Source organism: Seriola aureovittata, chromosome 16, assembly GCF_021018895.1.
Source record: "Seriola aureovittata isolate HTS-2021-v1 ecotype China chromosome 16, ASM2101889v1, whole genome shotgun sequence".
NCBI lineage: Eukaryota > Metazoa > Chordata > Actinopteri > Carangiformes > Carangidae > Seriola > Seriola aureovittata.
Window position 1 is genome coordinate 7,090,876 of NC_079379.1, and position 22,278 is coordinate 7,113,153.

The 22,278-nt window shown below is 40.5% G+C and overlaps 1 protein-coding gene and 4 gene segments (V, D, J or C); 3 read left to right on the forward strand and 2 right to left on the reverse strand.

Annotated features, from left to right (window-relative positions):
* Positions 1–1,480: 1,480 nt before the first annotated feature.
* LOC130183959 (Ig kappa-b4 chain C region-like) lies at positions 1,481–2,579 on the forward strand. The segment is given in 2 exon segments: positions 1,481–1,493; positions 1,993–2,579. Coding segments are annotated over 2 exon segments (363 nt in total).
* A 6,119-nt stretch (positions 2,580–8,698) lies between these two features.
* Positions 8,699–9,568, reverse strand: LOC130183700 (immunoglobulin kappa variable 4-1-like). The segment is given in 2 exon segments: positions 8,699–9,055; positions 9,153–9,568. Coding segments are annotated over 2 exon segments (432 nt in total).
* Positions 9,569–10,464: 896 nt separating this feature from the next.
* Positions 10,465–11,550, forward strand: LOC130183960 (Ig kappa-b4 chain C region-like). The segment is given in 2 exon segments: positions 10,465–10,477; positions 10,976–11,550. Coding segments are annotated over 2 exon segments (363 nt in total).
* A 1,451-nt stretch (positions 11,551–13,001) lies between these two features.
* LOC130183709 (Ig kappa chain V region 3381-like) lies at positions 13,002–13,926 on the reverse strand. The segment is given in 2 exon segments: positions 13,002–13,647; positions 13,864–13,926. Coding segments are annotated over 2 exon segments (357 nt in total).
* A 1,735-nt stretch (positions 13,927–15,661) lies between these two features.
* Positions 15,662–20,021, forward strand: LOC130183692 (zinc finger protein 771-like). Its single transcript, XM_056399332.1, has 2 exons — positions 15,662–16,209; positions 17,782–20,021. The coding sequence occupies exons 1-2, from the start codon at positions 15,936–15,938 to the stop codon at positions 18,666–18,668; spliced, it is 1,161 nt and encodes a 386-aa protein (XP_056255307.1). The 5' UTR covers positions 15,662–15,935; the 3' UTR covers positions 18,669–20,021.
* Positions 20,022–22,278: the final 2,257 nt, after the last annotated feature.

Genomic DNA, 22,278 nt, shown 5'->3' on the forward strand with positions numbered 1-22,278 from the left:
CCCTCAGTGAACTGTATCAGTCTCTGCAGTAGCTTCCAGCTGCAGCAGTCAGTTCAGTTTCTGTTCAGTCTGACTGAGGGAGGTTTTTGTACGACGCTTTTTCACTGTGTGAACACAAGCTGACTGTTGATTTCATGATAACTCTGACAGTAGTAAACTCCTGCATCTTCAGCCTGGACTCCACTGATGGTCAGAGTGAAGTCAGAGTTTGATCCACTGCCTGTAAAACGATCTGGAATCCCTGATTCTCTACGATTTGCCCAGTAAATCAGTAGTTTAGGAGTTTCTCCTTCTTTCTGCTGATACCAGGCTAATATGTCGTCAGAACCATCATTATAAACAGCGCGACTGGTCCTACAGCTGATGGTGACGGAGCGTCCCAGAGCAGAGCTCACTGCTCCAGGCTGAGTCACTGTGACCTGTCCTCTGGACTCTGAGGACACAGAGACAGAAACATAAAGCAGCGTCATGGTTTTGTCGGCTTCATTTCAGAGGGACGGATGTTGATGGAGGAGAGGAGTTTGATTCTCTGGACTTTACCTGTGAAGCAGCAGCAGAGGAGAGTCCAGATGAGGACGGAGACCAAAGTCATGTTTCTGATGAGGAGGATTTCTGTGTCTTCTGTTGTCATGAAGGACAGCTGTCAGTCATCCAGTCTTCAACTCTCAGGACTATAAACTCTCCCAGAGCACTGGAGCATGGTGCTGCTGATGCAAAGTGGCTCTCTATGGAAATGCTCTGACTGACTCCAACAGGGACTTGGATCACTCTGATCATGCTGTTTCTCAATGGATCAATCAATTGATCAGAATATTGATTAGAAATCTGTCACTGAACATCTTTATGTGGATTTGAATTAATGACTGCAAATAAATTTCTTGTAAAACCTCCTTTCATCTGTTTTCATTTGATGCTAGAAGGATCAACTTTAGTTTGAGAAACATTAAAAATATATATATTTAAGAAAGGGAATTGTTTTAAAATATATTTTCGATTGTTAGATTTCAAGTTTATTGCAAAACAGGAAGTGATTTATTTGAGTTTGTTGTTGTCAAAGTCAGAGAGCCGTGTCTCTCTACAGTGAGAGGTTTTTGTACGACCACTCAGTCACTTTGTATCACTGTGGAGGACTTTTGGTGGAGGAACCAGACTGGATGTTGGAAGTAAGTTTCTCATCAAATATTAAATATTGTCTCGTCAGTTCAGCTTGTAATTTCTGTGTGTGAACATTTGTAGGAGATCTAAATTTCCATTCTTCTGATCCAAATGACTTTAAAATCTCTGTTATTGTTAATTTCTCCTGTTTAACCATGAAGCTGAACTCAGAGCAGCTTCACTCAACTTTTCTTTACATGTTCCAGTTCATTTGTGAAACGTGAACAATGTGAAGTGCAGGAAAGATTCAAGAGCAACAATCCTGCTGTAGAAATGTTTTCACATTTAGTCTTTACATTTGAAAGTGTTTGGAAGTTGAGTTCAAATGATTGTGAAGAGTGAGACTGAAGTTTTCTGAGGCTGTTGGTTTCTGTTTTATTGATATATGTCTGATGTTTAAATGTGGTGGTCAGTTATTTGTGGCTGATCATGTCCTTTAACAGTAGATCTGATTAACTGTTGTGCTCTTGATGCTTTTGACACTAAATGTGTTTCATTATAAATGAAGCAGGACTTTGAAGGAAATCATGAAAAAAGTGCAAATATTTTCAAAGCGTATTTTATTGTTTTCATTAAATAGTGTCATATAAAGTGCAGTAAAATGCAGCTGTTGAAATGTAAAATCAGCTTCTTTAGTTTCCAGTGTAGTTTGATGTATTTCAGCTCATATGAGGACTCTTTCTGTGCTGATGTGCATGAGAGGTTTCTTAAAGGGAAGTGAAACAATGTGAGTGAGTGACTGGTGGAGCAGAAAAACCATCTGACAGAAACTCCTTAAAGGAGGAAATCAACTGTCACACAGTAAAGGTGTCCAGGTGACTGCTGTTTGATTGACAGATGCTGATTGTTGTCTCCTAGGTGACGCCCGTCCCACCCTGACGGTGCTGCCCCCCTCCAGTGAGGAGCTGCAGCAGGAGAAGGTCACAGTCCTGTGCCTGGCCAACAAGGGCTTCCCCTCAGACTGGAGTCTGGCCTGGAAGGTGGAGGGCAGCAGCAGCAGCAGCAGCTGGGAGGAGAGCAGGAGCCCCGGGGTGCTGGAGAAGGACGGCCTCTACAGCTGGAGCAGCACCCTGAGGCTCACTGCAGACCAGTGGAGCAAGCTGGGCTCTGTGACCTGTGAGGCCACCCAGGGCTCCCAGACTCCGCTCTCAGAGACACTGAGGAGAGACCAGTGTTCCCAGTCCTGACCAGACTCACTGGGACTCTGCTACTGGTTTTACTCTGCTCCTGCTCTCTCTCTCTGCTCTCTGTAACACTGTCTCTCTCTTTGATTTCACATGTTTCACTAACAATATTTACCAGCTTCTGTCAGTGTTTCTATATTGTTTCTGTGTTTCCAGATAATAAAAATCTGATCATCAAATCATTTGTTTTCATCTTGATTCATTTAAAGTTTCAATAAAACACTGATTTATCCACTATGATGAATTTATATACGTGTAAGATTACTTAATATATGTGCATTTGTACAATTCATGATGTATATAAACTCAGTTTTAGTTATTCATTATATATTGATTAGTAAAGACCAGTGATTGAAGTAGTATAAGTCTATAATTATTGATCAGAATCAATATGAACTCCTTCATGACTGTAAAAATGTCTCTTCTATAGTCGCTGCAGATTTTTCTTCAATAAAACACATTTGTAACTAAACCCATGGTAGAAACATTTCAATGAAGAATCATCATCGTCATGAATCCTCTTTGATTTCAATGATAAAATACTTCAGTTTGTTGGAATATAAAGCACAAAAATGACTAAAATGTGTCGTAGTGAAATAACAAGTTAATTTTAAATGAACAACATTATATTTTATTCATGCAAACATTTAATCCATTTAATCATTATTTTAATCAATGATGTTTAAGTTCATATGAAAATGGTTGAGAAAAGAATATTCACTCTTTGTGTTTTCACATTACCAAACCTCAGCTGAGGTTAACTTTCATGTTCAGCAGAATGTTCCAAACAGTATTTGAATGAAAGGATTGACAGTATAAACCTTCTGGATTAAATTCAGTATATTTAGTGTTAAAATATTTAAAGTGCATCAGTATTAACTACATCTTTTAGTACAACTTCTGTTGATTGACTTTCAGTGCAGCTGTTGTCCTTCACATGTGACCTCTGACCTTGTCTGTGCTGATGTTACAACATGTGGATGCAGTGGAGAGACTGTCAGCTCTTTTGATTTTCTCCTTCTGGTGAACAAACTGAAGCATCAACATGTTCACATGAGTGCAGCAGTTTTTACTCACTGTTATATTTTCTTTGTAAAATGTGTCTCAGAGCTTTTAATGAACTGCTCTCAAATGTTTCCACAATCATTTAATGCTGTTAATATCAGTAGAGGATTTGTGTGTGTTTGACAGTTTAACATCAATCATTTAAATGTTTTCTTAACAAGTATCAAAAAATCCTGTGTGTGTGTGTGTGTGTGTGTGTGTGTGTGTGTGTGTGTGTGTGCGTGTGTGGAAAAGTAAAATATTCCTCATGTTTTATATTAAATGAAATAAATACAGATTTTCTATCAGATGAAACTTTTCACAGCATGAGAATATGTTGCAGTCAAACCTCTAGTGTTTTACTTTCAGTGCAGCTGTTGAGTCAGATCAGTTCCTCTGCAGCTGAGGGAGGTTTTTGTACGATGCTTTTTCACTGTGTGAACGAGCTGTAACTCTGCTGACAGTAGTAAACTCCTGAATCTTCAGCCTGAACTCCACTGATGGTCAGAGTGAAGTCAGACACACTAGATGATCTTCCACTAAAACGACCTGAAACTCCAGTCTGAAGGCCTGTGGCTTTAAAAATCAGGAGTTTAGGAGCTTCTCCGGGTTTCTGAAGGTACCAGTTTAGCCACTTTTTATCTTCATATTCAACACTTGAACTGGTTTGACATCTGATAGAGACAGTCTGTCCTGGAACAACAGACTGAGATCCAGGAGTCTGAGTCACAGTGATTTCTCCTGATCAACCTGGAAAACATGAAGAAGAGGAGAAGGGTTATTGAGACAAATCCAGCTTGGAGAAAGATGATCAACATCCAAACAGAAGAGGATCATTTCTTTAACATGGAGAACAGATGGAAGAAGGTCAATGCTGCTTGTCTCAGTGTTTCTCCATCACAGCAGAACATCATTGTGGTGAATCTGGTTGCATCCTGAAGCAAAGTTTTCACAAGAGAGTCTCACCCTGAACAAGGAGCCCCAGGGTGGCCAGCAGTAGAGTCAGAGACATCATCATTGTGCTGCCGGCGTGTCAGTGGCTCTGAAAGGCCTGGACAGCCACTGATCAACACTGGCCTCTTAACGGCTGGGAGCAGAGAGGCAGGACACATATGCAAACACACAGAGTCAGTGAACTGTAGCTGTCCTCAACATATCATGCTGTGTCCTCCTCACTGCTGGAACACCGACTCTTTCAATCATCCTCATGGAGATCGACACAAACTCAGCATGTTATATAACATATAACTTAACATACTGTCGTTGTTTACAGTAGGGGATTCTGAATTGATTCTTTACCTTCCTGTGATACATAACTGTCCATTTTCTACATGGTTGTTTGATGTCAGTACGATCAGTAAAGAAGGTTGATTTTTCTCTTCATGATAAAATGTTGTCATGAAATATGTCTGCAGCTGAACGGACGTCACCATAGATACTTGTGTATGTCTCTGGTGTGTGTGTGTCACCATGATTCTTACACATTGATCAGTTACTTGATCCTGAGGATCACAAAATAATAGAAACATTGAAAGATCAGTTCACACCATGTCAGCCTGTGTGTGTTTGGCGACTTCACGTCTTGCTGACTTTGCAGCTGCTGCTGTTTGATCCTTTTCAGGCCTGATGTAGATTGTTTATTCCAATAAAACAGGAGCAAAGTAGACCCACACTAAAGCACCTTGGACAGTGAACTCTGAGACTCCTCACCGCATTACCGTATATCACACAATACATGTGCAAGGAAAAGAAGAATGGAGTGAGCGAACTGAACTTGGTGGTGTTTGACAGGCCTCATTAAGTAAAAGGTTCTTTCCAAACATTGCGCCCCTAGCTGTTTCCTAGACGGAGCAGTTACATGGACACACAGACCCACAAACACACAAGCTGAGGATGGGGTCAATCATATGCACAATGCGTTTGATATCAGAGCTGCCATACAGTCTGGGAACATTGATGTTTCATATATTGTGAGTCTGGTTTGTGGGTGGACATCAGTGGAGCTGACTCTGCCAGATGTTGTTGTGATGTTAATGGTCTGATTGAGCTTCTTCACTGGAACTGTTCTCTTCACTTGAGGAAACGTCCAGGTTGTTGAGGTGGGAGCTGAACTGTTTGAAGTTCAGGAGGAAAACTGCTGGAGACGCTATGAACACCATCAACTGTTTGTGTGTGTGTGTGTGTGTGTGTGTGTGTGTGTTGTGTGTGTGTGTGTGTGTGTGTGTCTTCAGTGAACTGTATCAGTCTCTGCAGTATCTTCCAGCTGCAGTAGTCAGTTCAGTTTCTGTTCAGTCTGACTGAGGGAGGTTTTTGTACGACGCTTTTTCACTGTGTGAACACATCCTGACTGTTGATATAGTGATAACTCTGACAGTAGTAAACTCCTGCATCTTCAGCCTGGACTCCACTGATGGTCAGAGTGAAGTCAGTGTTTGATCCACTGCCTGTAAAACGACCTGGAATCCCTGACATTCGTTGGTTAGTATAGTAAATGAGCAATTTAGGAGTTTCTCCATCTTTCTGCTGATACCAGCTCAAACAATAAGCACTGCTGCAGCTCGAAACCTGACGACTGACCCTACAGCTGATGGTGACGGAGCGTCCCAGAGCAGAGCTCACTGCTCCAGGCTGAGTCACTGTGACCTGTCCTCTGGACTCTGAGGACACAGAGACAGAAACATAAAGCAGCGTCATGGTTTTGTCGGCTTCATTTCAGAGGGACGGATGTTGATGGAGGAGAGGAGTTTGATTCTCTGGACTTTACCTGTGAAGCAGCAGCAGAGGAGAGTCCAGATGAGGACGGAGACCAAAGTCATGTTTCTGATGAGGAGGATTTCTGTGTCTTCTGTTGTCATGAAGGACAGCTGTCAGTCATCCAGTCTTCAACTCTCAGGACTATAAACTCTCCCAGAGCACTGGAGCATGGTGCTGCTGATGCAAAGTGGCTCTCTATGGAAATGCTCTGACTGACTCCACTGCTCTTACTCTGCTCCCTGTGACTCTGTCTCTCTCTCTCTGTCTCTCTCTCTCTCTCTCTCTCTCTCTCTCTCTCTCTCTCATATTCTGTCACTTTCTCTGATATATTTGCTTGTTTTCTCAAACGTTTGTAATCTCACTATTTCCAGAAAATAAAGATCTATTCATCGAAAAAATTCTTCTTCCAGAAAAATAAAGTCAGGTATAATCAGCATGAATATTTCATGACAGTAAAGACACTTTGATCACATGAGTTTATTTTCAATGTGTTTCATCATTTCATTCTTTTTTGGGAACAAGCTTCCTTTTTTAGCAGAGACGGTATTCACACGTGCACTTTCTGCAAACATCTTCCGTGCAGGTTCTACAGTCTGCCGCCACTGAGTGACCGCCATCCATTCCACAACAATCCTGGACGACACACCGGCTAATTAATCACTCCTGCCGGCCTCCAATGATCTCTCTGCCTCCTCTATTTAATACTAGTTCCCCCTGCTAGCTTGGCATCGGTTTCAATATCCCATAATTATGCATGACAGCCGGCATGACTATAACTACCACTCCAAAAGTACTTACTTTAATTACCTGACCATGATTCCCCTAGTTCCTGGTCACTATTGTTTTAGTTCTGCTTTTAACAGTAACACATGATCTACCGGACTTGGACCCTCTGATATCTCCAACAGTTCTACAATTCCTGTCATCATCACTACCACAAATAACACCAAAGAACATAACCACAAACAAATTAATGACATGAATCTTTACAATCTTAAATCCATATGCTCACACAAACCACCATATACCAACTCACCCCTCAAGAAGATTTGGCCAGTGACCTTGAATTTGGCACTTTTAAATGTAAGCTCTTTTTTAAACCAGACATTTCTTATTAATGACCTGATTTTAGATTATAATATTGACTGTAGCCTATGTTTTTAACTGAGACATAGCTTAAAACAGATGGACCGGCTATCCTTATTGTAGCCTCACCACCAAACTACAACTTTTCATACTCCCTCCAGGAAAGATAAAAGAAATGGTGGCACAGCAACCATCCACTTAGCATCTGTTGGTTTTAAAGACATCACATTTGATCATTATACATCTTTTGAACATCACTCTTTTGTTTTTAGCAGTCCTCCTTCACTGTGTATGACAGTTTACAGATCAAAACGATGTGCATCATCTATCTCAGATTTTTCAGAATAACTTTCTGTTATCCAGACCAACTACAACGGGATTGTTATCTCAAGGGATTTTAACTTTCATGTGGACAATCAATCAGACTTGTTTGCTTCAGAATTTTTTAATTTACTTAATTGTATGAATTTTATTCAACATGTTACATGCCTACACACAAAAGGATCCATACTCTAGATCTCATAACCCAAGGTTTATCTACTAATATCACCACAGTTGTGGATGCAGGCTTGTCAGATCATTTACAGTTGTGGTCAAAAGTTCACATACACTTGTAAAGAACATAATGTCATGGCTCTCTTGAGTTTTCCCGTTATTTCTACAAGTCTGATTTTTCTCTGATAGAGTGATTGGAACAGATAATTCTTTGTCACAAAAAACATTCATGAAGTTTGGTTCTTTTATGACTTTATTATGGTTTAACAGAAAAAGTGACAAAATCGGCCTTTTTAACCATAAGCAAAGCCTCCCTAAGATCTGACATCAGCAGAAAGTGTTGATATTTTCAAAAGCAAACTCAAGACCTACCTTTTTAGTCTGGCTTTTAATTGAATTTTATTTATTCTTTAATTATATATCCTTCTATTTATTTATACATGTTAAGCTGTTTTACTGGTTTGTCCTTTTATTCTAGGACAGGACTATTTTTCTTTTTATACCTCACTTTTATCTCTGGTTATTTATTTTATTTCTATTTCTGGTTAAATCTGGTTTTACTCACTTCAAAACATCCCCTCTCTTTAAGCATTTCATTATTTTATCATTACTATTTTGTCTTTAATTTTATTCCATTTTTAATATTTAACATTTTATTTCTGGTTTACTTGTTTTAATAGATCTCCTCTGTTTTAGCATTTAATTATTTGAGCCTTATCACTCTATCGTTATGTTTGCTTTCCAGTCTTCAGTGATTCCTCAGTGCAAATTTTTAGGATTCATGATAGTTTCTGTTATTACTGTCATATTTCTATTGGTTTATTTATTACATACCATTTATTGTTATGTGGGCAACTATGTGTGTGTGTGTGTGTGTGTGTGTGTGTGTGTGTCCTCAGTGAACTGTATCAGTCTCTGCAGTAGCTTCCAGCTGCAGCAGTCAGTTCAGTTTCTGTTCAGTCTGACTGAGGGAGGTTTTTGTACGACGCTTTTTCACTGTGTGAACACATACTGACTGTTGATATAGTGATAACTCTGACAGTAATAAACTCCTGCATCTTCAGCCTGGACTCCACTGATGGTCAGAGTGAAGTCAACTCCATTCCCTGCTCCACTTCCACTGAATCTGGAGGAGATTCCTGAAAATCTGTCTGATGTGTAGTAGATCAGAAGTTTAGGAGCTTCTCCAGGTTTCTGATGGTACCAGGACAGGTAGTATTGTGAACCAGAGCGATGAGTTACTGTTGGACTGGCCTTACAGTCAACAGAGACAGTTTGACCAAGCTGCACTGATTTGGCTGCTGACTGAGTCACAACAACATTTTGTCCAACAGACCCTGAGGAGAGAGAAGAAACACTGGACATGAGATGGTGAGGTGAAACTCAGCTACACTCCAAATGATTTTCACATGACAGAAAAATGATGTTCCTCACCCTGAGTGAAGCAGAGGAGAGTCCAGATGAGGACGGAGACCAAAGTCATGTTTCTGATGAGGAGGATTTCTGTGTCTTCTGTTGTCATGAAGGACAGCTGTCAGTCATCCAGTCTTCAACTCTCAGGACTATAAACTCTCCCAGAGCACTGGAGCATGGTGCTGCTGATGCAAAGTGGCTCTCTATGGAAATGCTCTGACTGACTCCAGCAGGGACTTGGATCACTCTGATCATGCTGTTTCTCAATGGATCAATCAATTGATCAGAGTATTGATTAGAAATCTGTCACTGATCATCTTTATGTTGAGTTGAATTAATGACTGCAAATAAATTTCTTGTAAAACCTCCTTTCATCTGTTTTCATTTGATGCTAGATGGATCAACTTTAGTTTGAGACACATTAAAAAATATTTATGTTTAAGAAAGGGAATTATTTTAAAATATATTTTCGTTTGTTAGATTTCAAGTTTATTGAAAAAATGGAAGTGATTTATTTGAGTTTGTTGTTGTCAAAGTCAGAGAGCCGTGTCTCTCTACAGTGAGAGGTTTTTGTATGACCACTCAGTCACTTTGTATCACTGTGGTACACGTTCGGTGGAGGAACCAGACTGGATGTTGGAAGTAAGTTTATATTTTATGTATTTTATTATGTCACAAAGAATATTTTGTGTTTCTCACTTACATTTTTATCTAGAAACTAAAATATGAGATTTTACATTTTTTTATCCTGAAATTTTCTGCCAACATCAAAATCTACAGTTTTGTATTTAAAGCGTAAATGATGAATGAAAACATGATCAGTGTTTGGTCCATGATAGAAATCATGTCATCAGATGTTCAGACGACAGAAACTTGAGGACTTGTAGTTGTAGTTTAGTCAGACAGAGTCAGAGAGCCGTGTCTCTCTACAGTGAGAGGTTTTTGTACGACCACTCAGTCACTTTGTATCACTGTGGTTGACTTTTGGTGGAGGAACCAGACTGGATGTTGGAAGTAAGTTTCTGATCAAATATTAAATATTGTCTCGTCAGTTCAGCTTGTAATTTCTGTATTTGAACATTTGTAGGAGATCTAAATTTCCATTCCTCTGATCCAAATCACTTTAAAATCTCTATGTTATTATTGATTTCTCCTGTTTAACCATGAAGCTGAACTCAGAGCAGCTTCACTCAACTTTTCTATACATGTTCCAGTTCATTTGTGAAACGTGAACAATGTGAAGTGCAGGAAAGATTCAAGAACAACAATCCTGCTGTAGAAATGTTTTCACATTTAGTCTTTACATTTGAAAGTGTTTGGAAGTTGAGTTCAAATGATTGTGAAGAGTGAGACTGAAGTTTTCTGAGGTTGTTGGTTTGTGTTTTATTGATATATGTCTGATGTTTAAATGTGGTGGTCGGTTATTTGTGGCTGATCATGTCCTTTAACAGTAGATCTGATTAACTGTTGTGCTCTTCATGTTTTTGACACTAAATGTGTTTCATTATAAATGAAGCAGGATTTTGAAGCAAATCATGAAAAAGTGCAAATATTTTCAAAGCGTATTTTATTGTTTCCATTAAATAGTGTCATATAAAGTGCAGTAAAATGCAGCTGTTGAAATGTAAAATCAGCTTCTTTAGTTTCCAGTGTAGTTTGATGTATTTCAGCTCATATGAGGACTCTTTCTGTGCTGATGTGCATGAGAGGTTTCTTAAAGGGAAGTGAAACAATGTGAGTGAGTGACTGGTGGAGCAGAAAAACCATCTGACAGAAACTCCTTAAAGGAGGAAATCAACTGTCACACAGTAAAGGTGTCCAGGTGTCTGCTGTTTGATTGACAGATGCTGATTGTTGTCTCTTAGGTGACGCCCGTCCCACCCTGACGGTGCTGCCCCCCTCCAGTGAGGAGCTGCAGCAGGAGAAGGTCACAGTCCTGTGCCTGGCCAACAAGGGCTTCCCCTCAGACTGGAGTCTGGCCTGGAAGGTGGAGGGCAGCAGCAGCAGCAGCAGCTGGGAGGAGAGCAGGAGCCCCGGGGTGCTGGAGAAGGACGGCCTCTACAGCTGGAGCAGCACCCTGAGGCTCCCTGCAGACCAGTGGAGCAAGCTGGGCTCTGTGACCTGTGAGGCCACCCAGGGCTCCCAGACTCCGCTCTCAGAGACATTGAGGAGAGACCAGTGTTCCCAGTCCTGACCTGACTCACTGGGACTCTGCTACTGGTTTTACTCTGCTCCTGCTCTCTCTCTCTGCTCTCTGTAACACTGTCTCTCTCTCTTTTATTTCACATGTTTCACTAACAATATTTACCAGCTTCTCTCAGTGTTTCAATATTGTTTCTGTGTTTCCAGATAATAAAAATCTGATCATCAAATCACTTGTTTTCATCTTGATTCATTTAAAGTTTCAATAAAACACTTTTTTTCCACCATAATAATTTTATTTTTTTATTTTTAATTTTTATATTTTAAAGAAAGTATAAGATTACTTAATATATGTCCATTTATACTATTGTAGTACCTGGTACTAAGATTTACCTTTGACAATATCTGACAACGCCACCTCCCGCTAAGGGGCAGGAGGAACCCTTAAACCTTTAACATCTCCCGTACAAGTTGTGACCCACTCTGACTTCCCCGAACAGGAACAATTTACCAGAGGCGTATCTTGTGTAAAAGTTAAGTTGGTTTTATTACAATAGATAAATAAAATTTCCATAAAATATAGGCATGAGGCAATAAGAAACGAACAATTACACTGATGGTTCAATCAATCAGTTCTCTTCACAATAAGGGCGCGTCGGCTCTACACAGCAACAATAAAAATGACTGTGGGATACAGAAGATGGATACGACAGAGCTACCACCACACACATGCACTACACATTAAATAGCATTACACACTTAAACTCTATAGATTTATTGCAATGGAATACATGCAGTGTCACGACAAATATACACACCACTACAGAGTGTCACCCGTGCGGTCCCACCACAGGAAGGGGGCTGTGTGTTGATGTGGACCCGGCCTTTCACAAAGTCAAACTGTACATACGAAAGAGAACAAACATTAGCTTTCATCACCATCAAAAAAAGACTACCATACAATACAGCTATCAGAAATGAAAATACTAGATGCCTCAAGCCTACAAATCAAACTAAACAACAAAAAAAAGCAAATTAACAGCAGAAAACAGTGGCTGGCCTGGTCATTGAAAAGGTACACAAACTCCCGTAATTAAATAATGCAGGAGTGAGGAGAAATCCAGCGCATCACAGTCTCTGTGCACCTCTGCCACAGTGGGCGTCAATGGCCACGTCAATCCTGAACCTGACTGACAGGACCCTCGTGTCTGCCTGTCACCCCGTATGAGAGGGAGAGCCAAGTCGGGAGGAAAGGGGCTTTCCACTGAGGAAACCACCGTTTTATCACTTCCTGTTTGACACCCAGTCACATGACCGCAGACGACCAGTCATGTGACGAAGTGTCAATGACAAGTGTCACATTTTCCCACACTATATATTCATGATGTATTTGAACTCAGTTTTGATTATTCATTCTATATTGATTAGTACAGACCAGTGATTGAAGTAGTAAAGTCTATAATTATTGATCAGAATCAATATGAAGTCCTTCATGACTGTAAAAATGTCTCTTCTATAGTTGCTGCAGATTTTTCTTCAATAAAACACATTTGTAACTAAACCCATGGTAGAAACATTTCAATGAAGAATCATCCAGTCATAAATCCTCTTTGATTTCAATGATGAAATACTTCAGTTTGTTGGAATATAAAGCACAAAAAATGACTAAAATGTGTTGTAGTGAAATAACAAGTTAATTTTAAATGAAAAACATTATATTTTATTCAATCAAACATTGAATTTGTTGATTCATTATTTTAATCAATGATGTTTAAGTTCATATGAAAATGGTCTGAGAAAAGAATATTCACTCTTTGTGTTTTCACATTACCAAACCTCAGCTGAGGTTAACTTTCATGTTCAGCAGAATGTTCCAAACAGTGTTTTAATGAAAGGATTGACAGTATAAACCTTCTGGATTAAATTCAATATATTTAGTGTTAAAATATTTAAAGTGGATCAGTATTAACTACATCTTTTAGTACAACTTCTGTTGTTTTAGTGTCAGTGCAGCTGTTGAGTCAGATCAGTTCCTCTGCAGCTGAGGGAGGTTTTTGTACGACGCTTTTTCACTGTGTGAAGGGGCTGTAACCCTGCTGACAGTAGTAAACTCCTGAATCTTCAGCCTGAACTCCACTGATGGTCAGAGTGAAGTCAGTCCTTGATCCACTTCCACTAAAACGATCTGGAACTCCAGACTGACGGGTTCCAGCTTTATAGATCAAGAATTTAGGAGCTTCTCCAGGTTTTTGAAGGTACCAGTGGAGCCAACTACTAACATCTGAACTGACTTTACATCTGATAGAGACAGTCTGTCCTGGAACAAACGACTGAGATCCAGGAGACTGAGTCAGGATGATTTCTCCTGATGAACCTGGAAAACATGAAGAAGAGGAGAAGGGTTATTGAGACAAATCCAGCTTGGAGAAAGATGATCAACATCCAAACAGAAGAGGATCATTTCTTTAACATGGAGAACAGATGGAAGAAGGTCAATGCTGCTTGTCTCAGTGTTTCTCCATCACAGCAGAACATCATTGTGGTGAACCTGGTTGCATCCTGAAGCAAAGTTTTCACAAGAGAGTCTCACCCTGAACAAGGAGCCCCAGGGTGGCCAGCAGTAGAGTCAGAGACATCATCATTGTGCTGCCGGCGTGTCAGTGGCTCTGAAAGGCCTGGACAGCCACTGATCAACACTGGCCTCTTAACGGCTGGGAGCAGAGAGGCAGGACACATATGCAAACACACAGAGTCAGTGAACTGTAGCTGTCCTCAACATATCATCTAACATGTGAAGCTTGATTGTTAGTCTTCATATCAGGGACTTGTTTTTAAATATCAACTTTACTATATATGACTTAAAATACCAAGAAGGATTTTGTAGTTTGGTAAAAATTCAAATTCATGTCACACTTACTGCCACTTTCAACATCTTTTTTATCTTTAGTACTGAAACTTGTCTGTTGCCATGGTTCAGCAGTGATGCTTGTCTGTTTCCATGGTTACTGTGCCAAGAGAGTGAAGTAAAACAGTCCAGTTTCATCCAATCTAAGGATAACCAACAGGAGCAGCAACCAACACGGTGGAGTTTATTTCCTTTGCATCAATCATGCTTGATTTATATTTGGAAATTTATCTCTTTGTATTTTAAAAATGAACCTTAATGCTTCAGTACTACTGAACATAAGAGGAGCCCTTATGTCTTTTATATTTGAGTTTTGGTCCAGAATGCTGTCATCTTATAAAAATTCAGTTCATCAGGGGAAGACGTTATTCCTTCAGCTGTGAAGTGCTGCTTTCACCAGTTTTAAATCATGTTGTCAACATGACAAGAATAAAGGTCTTTTGAAAGTTGAAAAGGTACATTTGAGGAATGGAGACACAGCAGACCTTCCAGGCTGTTTACATTAACTTGACTTTACTGCCACTTAGTGGTTGGGACGTCCCATTACTCTGTGTTCGTAAGCAGCTGCAAAGTGGTACCATTAAAAGTACATGGAATGAATGTTTGTGGTCAAGTGCAATGCCCAGTGGAAATATTTTTACAACATTACTCTGGGTTTTTACATCTGTTTGTCATCTTCTTCCACTGTCCCCATCTCCTTTTAGATATTGACACCATTTAAACCCCCGGACACTTTTTCTTTTCTCCATAAATGTGTGTCATTTGTGTTCATGGTTGTTCTCCATGAACATATCACAGTCAGTCGTAACAGTCTGATAATGTTAGGCAGAATGACAAAGTAAGAACAAGTACTTTTCCTTCTGATATGTGAAGTACATTTTATACTTCTGTAGGTAGGATGTGGCATTCAAGACTTGTACTTGTAATGAAGTATTTACATCCTTTAAGTGTTATCTTTACCTTCAGTAATGGATCCAAACAGTGGTGAAAAAGTACATTTACTGAAGTACTGTACTTAATTATAGCTCTAAAGTGCATCTACTTCAGTCACAATGTTAGATACAAATATTGTATTTTAAACTCAAACTTAAAGTACACTCTAAATCATTTCAAGTTTGTGTTTTAGCAATGTTTTCATTATCATGACTGTTATTATTCTAAGTTTTGTTTCCTTAGAAAGTTCATGTCATGATTTGAGTAATGTCATTCAAAACATATTTTATATTCAAAAACAAAGTTTATATATGTTTATATTTTAAAGTCTGAAAGTTAAAACTATGTGAAGTTGAATTAACTTGAAATTAACATAATTTGCACATTTACATTAAGTTATTGAGAAAAGATGATTTAATTCCACTAGATTCATGTATAATGTTTCACAGTGTAGTTGAATCTTAAACTGCTGCTTACTGTGTAACTGCATCAGCAATCATTTTTAATTGTATTTTTACTTTTGATACGATTTTCTGGTGATAGCTTTGTACTTTTACATAAGCTAAATTTTAAAGTACTTTTTATTCCCCTAACAGACTATTTTTACAGAGTGGTAAAAAGTTATGGACTCTTCCTCCACCACAATTAAACGTTTTGTTCACCCGGAACTATTGATGAGGAGCCATTGTTTCCCCCCGACGTCTTCCTGTGAGTGGGTCTCAGCTGTTTTGTTTACTTTTCATCCAGGAGCAGTTTATCACTTTACTGTCGGGAGCTTTTTCATTGTCAACATTATTGCCTGGAGGGATTTAGTGTAAAATAACATGTCCGCGGACCAGCCGATGTTGCCCCCGCGCTGCTCTCCGTCCTTCCCTCCCGGAGCGGTGGACGGCTGCGGCGGAGCGGAGCTTCCGAGCGGCCCGCTGGCAGAGATGGAGAGCCTGCGGATGTTCCTCAACGAGCGGCTGACGGCGGCGGTGGACGACATCGTCGGGGTGTTCGGGAGAACTGTGGCTCGGTACCGGGAGCAGATTGACCGCCAGCGGCGACAACTGGACAGCCTGAGGTCCGAGGAGAGCAGCTGGAGCCGGGCAGCAGGTCTGTTGGTGTCTCCCTTTACACAGTGGTGGAGGGAGTGTTCAGGTCCTTAGGGAGAAGTACCACAGTGTAAAAGTATTCCATTATTGAAAATATTCAACTTTATTTATATAAAGCTCTTCTCAACAAAGTTACAAAGTGATTTACTAAAGACAGAAAACTGTTCATTATTTTTTGTTTATTTCAATCCCTTGTAGTTGTTGCCATGGCGACTCATCGCCTGTTGTATTTTCAGACTGATTCTCTTATCATAATTTTTTTAACAAAGTTTTTAAGAAGCTTATAACAATTCTGACTGACGGCCAATATTTACAGCCCTATCAATATATGTGCAACCATTTGATATTGGCTGATATATTGATCCAGCCAATTTATTGATCCAGCTCTACAGCACATGTAGGCTACTAAATGATTTTCTGTTGCTACAACAAGTCCAACAAGATAGACTTAACATAAACCATCTTACTATGGATGTGATATGGACATTTGACAGTAAAAATAAACTTGTCAGTGCCCTCTGGTGGACAGTCTACTTTAAAATCACATTGTTACTAAATGACCACAAACACTGTTTGGCATTTTTGTCCAAAAATATCTTCCTACCTGTTGACCAACATATACACTGATACCAATATATCTGCAGCCTGATTTATCGATCCATGTAAGTACACAGGTAATACCAACAAAATGTATCAAAAGTAAACATACATGACATACAGTATATACTGATGTATTTTGCTTCTATCAGTATATGAACTTGGTCGGTATATTGGCACAGCTCTACTCATAATGCAGGAAGACGGCCTTTGTGTTTGTTATATTATTATATATTTTATTACTGATTTAAAAAATGCTGATGCATTGACATGTAAGGATCACTGTAATGTCATTGATAGCTAAAATGAAGCTGGTTTTAACAGTTTCAAATCTGTTTGGGGAGGTTCACATATAACGATGCATCATATCCACCAATTGGCAAAACAAAATCATCTGCAAAGTAGCTTGAACCTGTACGTGTGAAATAAATGTAGTGTAGGAAAGAGTCCAGTATTTTCCTTTTGAAGTGAAGTGGACTTTAGGGTCACTGAAAAAATCAAGTGAAGTACAGGTACAGTACCTGAACCCTTAATGGTCGTACTCGCTTGTACTCAGTTACTTTCCACCACTGACTTTACATTAAGCGGGGATTATTCACAGGGTGTGTTGCAGATCCTTAAAAAGTCAAAGGTGAATTTACAGATCCAGTTTTTAAGCAGCAGAACCAGAAGTTAAAACACGACACTGAACCTGACGCATGGACCCGAAGACGGACTGGTTTCACCTGTTTGTAAAAGTCCTCTTCTACAAGAACACCGCTCCCAGTTTACCTATTGGGCTTACGTCCGTGAGAACAACACTGTTTGTTGGACGAACAAAAATACTATTTACAGTTGTGTGTTTGTGCACTTGTTGAGAAATAGATGGACACAAGCTAAAAGCAACTGAAGTATTAAGATTTGTGTTTTATTTTTTGTATAAAAAAAGATCAACAATTTAATTATTTTTTTCTGTGATCCTCTGAACCCCCTTCAGACCCTCTGCAGGCTTCCTCCTGGATAAAAAACTACCCTGAAGACCAGATCCTGTGCGCCCAGATGGACCAGGTCGGCAGTATGGATCAGGCCGACGTCGGGACCTCGATTGCTCACGTTAAAACGGAGGCTGGTGGTGAGAATGGTGAGAGTCACGTTGATCCAGCCGGTGGTGCAGAGGCGGCGGGTGATGGCCGGCTCCTGGATGAGGGCTCTGACACTGAAGACAGTGGAGACTACTGGAGAGAGGCTGCAGGACTCTGGAAACCAGAGGAGACGGGAGAGACAGAAGGTCCGAGCTCCCCTCCGAGCAGGAAAGTGGAGAGCTCCGCTGATCTGTCGCAGGAGCACAAACCTTCACATCAGCTCCCACCGGTGTTTACCTGTCAAGTTTGCGGCGAGTCCTTCCAGAGGAGGAGCTACCTGTTCACTCACACTTCGGCACATTTGAGAGACTGCGGCGTGTGCGGGAAACATCTGGAGCGCACCGAGAACCTGAAGCTCCACCTCCGAGTTCACAGAGAAACTCTGTTCCGCTGCAGCGTCTGCGGCCAGACTTTCACCCTGCGGGGGAACCTGAGGACGCACATGAGGATCCACTCGGGCGAGCGGCCGTACGGCTGCACGGTCTGCGGGAAGAGCTTCGGCAGGAGGGCGACGCTGGTGCGTCACGTCCGCAGCCACACGGGCGAGAAGCCGTTCACCTGCACGTACTGCGGCCGCGGCTTCGTGGAGAAGGGAAACCTGACTGTGCACCTGCGGACGCACACCGGCGAGAGGCCGTACTGGTGCTCCATCTGCGACCGGCGCTTCAGCCAGCTGTCCTGCTTCTACAAACACCCCTGTCAGAGGAGAGGCCTGGCCTCTGCCCGCGTCACTCCCACCTGACTGCTGGAAAACAAGTCAGGCATTCTGTAGCATTTGCAAAATGAACTTCTCCTGTGAGCCGTGAGTTGGGTGGTCAAAACCCTCACGCTCATAAAAGTCTCATATTATTTCCTTTTTTATGAGTTCATGAGTTTCATGGTTGCTCAGGGTCAAAGATCAAACCTTTTTCTACTGCACCAACAGAACAACACATAACTAATGGGTTCTCCTGTTGTCTGCACTGCAGCGGTTTGTTCGGAAAGCCAACACAGCAATTATTAAAGCAAATTGTGTGTTTCGCTAAACAGGAAGTGTGCCTCAATATACAGGCAATACGCCGATAAAGAATATGCAGCATGTATGCTTTGCTCCCTTGTTCTGCACTCGTCCGTTTGAAGTGGATATCGTGTGCACGATGTTGGGGAGCACGTCATTCGTTTCACTTACGTTTTCCAGTAGCATTTGGGTAGCGTATCGAGTTTCCATGAGTGAGCTGTTTTTACAGCTACATGTAAACCAAACACTCCCATCACTATTTCTTTTTTATTTTATCTTGAAGTAAAAAAAAAAAAAAAAAAGCTCAGAAACCCTCCTGATGTGTTTTAACCCGTGGTTTCCTCACCGTCACCTCCTTGTCTTCTGACTGAGGACAGAATCGAGTGTGTAGACGTGAAGGAAAATCAATATTAGCGTCTCTTATCGTCTCATAACTGAACTTGCTTGCAGAAGATACAAATGATCACTACTATCCTGGTGTCATATTATTCGCCAGTTTTATATATTTGGTAACAAACATTGAACCAAAGCCCTTTAACAATAAGCCCTTTAAGAGGTGAGGGAAGCTGCGGGTGGTGTGTGTGTGTGTGTGGGGGGGGGGGGGGTTGCTTCAGTGGAGAAGGTTTGGATGTCTTTGCGAAGAATCGTCGTTTGCTTGAGAGGACTGCGTCCTGAGTCGTGACACGCAACTGCTCCTCTGATTCAAGCCTCCACACCAAGCGCGAATCGTCTCAGACACAGCTGTTGGGGTCAGATGTGTCAGATGTGATTGTGTCGGCGTTTATGAACCACGTCGTTCAGAGACAGAACTTCAGCTTGCGTCTTGAAACAGTCGTGGCGCTACTACATGGAGACTGACTGTTACTTGTTTCCGCGCTGGTGAGTGACAGCGGATGTAAACCTGAAACCCACGAAAACTCTTGTCAAGAATGTTTGGATTTGCTGTTGCTGATTTGAACTGTTGAAATACAACCTCCATACTTTTCATTTCCTAACTTGAAGATCTTAATGCTGTTTCAAAACCTGTTTCGAATCCTGCAGGGGAAATGCTGCAGTCAAGTTCAAACATAATGGCCAAATAAAAATGACTGGAATCAGTTCATCTGTTTATTGCAGTTTTTGTGGCTGAGTTTATATGTGTATATGTGTGTGCTCACATATATACACATATACATGTATAGTAAATTAATGCTGTATAGCGACCCCTTTTTAGTTACACCTGCACAGTGTTATGCAGTTCAACACAGCTCTGCCTTTTCAATGTTGTCAGCTGTTGTCAACAGTTTTTACTTTCCCTGTCAAAGATTTACATTGAACCATTTGTTAATTACTGACGTCACAGTCGGTGACGGTGTTGCACCTTGAACTGGATTGGATAATATTGAGAAGGTGTGTTTGAAGTTCCCTCCCCCTCATCTATGTAAAAGATCCAAGAGGGGCTCAGTGTAATGCTGCACCCACTGACTGTGATGCCTGTTCAAGCCGGAGTGTTTACAGTACGGTGGAGGAAAAAAGCATTTCAGTTGATGGTTGATGTGAATATGAAAATACCAAAATGTTATACTTGAATTATAGGCATTAAAAAAAAAAATCATATAAACAGGACCGTCGCTTCTTCCAAGGAGGAAAGGACAAGACAATCATATTTCAGCTGTATATATATATAATATATATAATTTATAAAAACAGAACAAAAGTGAGGAAAGAAAAATGTGTTCACCTCGAAAAAGTCACATTTTGCTGCCACTTTTTGAAAGATCATACAATTTATATGAATTGAAGGAGCTTTTGCTGTTTAGAGAAAAAAACTCTCACCCCCACAGGGTGAGTGCAGTGTTCAAAATACTCAAAAGACCAGTGAATGTCCACACCAAAGAATTTAGTTCAAACTGTTTAGTGAATCTTTTCAGCAAGCAATGAACAATTACAGAATTCTGGATCAGATGTGCCTTTTCCTAACCAATAACAAGTGTTGGTCAGTCCACAGTCTGACAACCTAACTTTCCCTGATCCAGTGTATTTATACAAGTACAAACAAGGAAATGTGCATGGGCGTTTTGTCGTCTTCTGATTGGCTCTGCTGGCTTCCTCCTTCCCATCTGACTCCGACCTCAAATGTCACCTAAAGCTCAGCACGCTCAAAGGAAGACAGTTAATGCATACATATCCACTAATCTACCCCTGTTACCTCCGGCTGCCCCCCTACACATGCCCATAGGGTGATCTTTATCAGTGGTTGTAAATAGTTTCCCTGAGGCAGATGTTTAAACGACCACTCACCCTTAGCACCTAAATATCCACTAGTATAAATCAGTAAACAGTTTTAACTTTAATAGTCTAAAATACTACAACAGAATCTTCAGTTGTTCAAATGTCCCTTTTGGGCCCAACTATAAATATATACGTTTCATCTGTTCTTCCAGGTATAAATGAAGAATTCCTCTACGTAGTGTTGAACTGCACGTTGTTATATGTTCATGTTTTGAAAGTTGTGCACAATAGGACTTGTTGTGTATTTTATTAACCTTTAAATTTTTTAGGCATGTAGACGAACATGCAGTGGCATAAGCTCGAGTGCCATCCTACCGAGAGGGCAGTACATCACAGTGGGATGATGCATGATACTGATTATTTATACTGGACTGTGCATTTTACAGGTCAGTGTGTTTTAATAATCATCCAGTCAAAGTGAAACCTAAGTCAGTCCAGGACGAGTGTGACGCTGATGCATCACTGTTGCTTTCTGTTCTCAGTGTGACGTGTTGGAGGTCAGCCAGCCTCTCCAGATGTTAGTCACTGCTAATGCAAAATGAAAATGTTGGTGTCAGGAGCTTTCCAGTGAGCGATCTCACCGCCTGAATACACATAATTCAAAGGTTTGAATTACACATTACTGACAGAATATGAAGTCAGCTACACTCACCAGGGCAGAGCCACACACACATTTGAAATTACCAATGACTGCACATACTTTTAATTTAAATATTTCTTTGGTAATTAATTGCAGAGCTGAGAGCTGGATAATACTGATCACATTAGTTTTGTAGGTAAACAACAAAAGAGGATTTTGACCCAGTGGTGGCTCTATAGGAATTCATCCTGTGGGGAGAATGAGTGTCTGAACCAACTTTTATTGTAATCCACTGATAGACCAACATATTCACAATGACACACGTTCAATTACAGCCGAGACCCTTGTTACATGCCATAACCCTTTGGCTTTTTTCATTAACTTTCTGACAATTATCCCAAATACGTTGATATAGAGTACCAGTCAAAAGTTTAGGCACACCTTCTAATTCAATGGTTGTTTTTCTAATAATGTAGAACAATGCTGAGGACATCACTGCAATGA

What these genes read in the sequence shown, in the direction of transcription:
- LOC130183692 (XM_056399332.1), top strand. Translation starts at nt 15,936, where the DNA reads ATGTCCGCGGACCAGCCGATGTTGCCCCCGCGCTGCTCTCCGTCCTTC. An exon ending in CAGCTGGAGCCGGGCAGCAG is followed by an intron (nt 16,210 to 17,781) that starts GTCTGTTGGTGT and finishes AACCCCCTTCAG; the next exon opens with ACCCTCTGCAGGCTTCCTCC.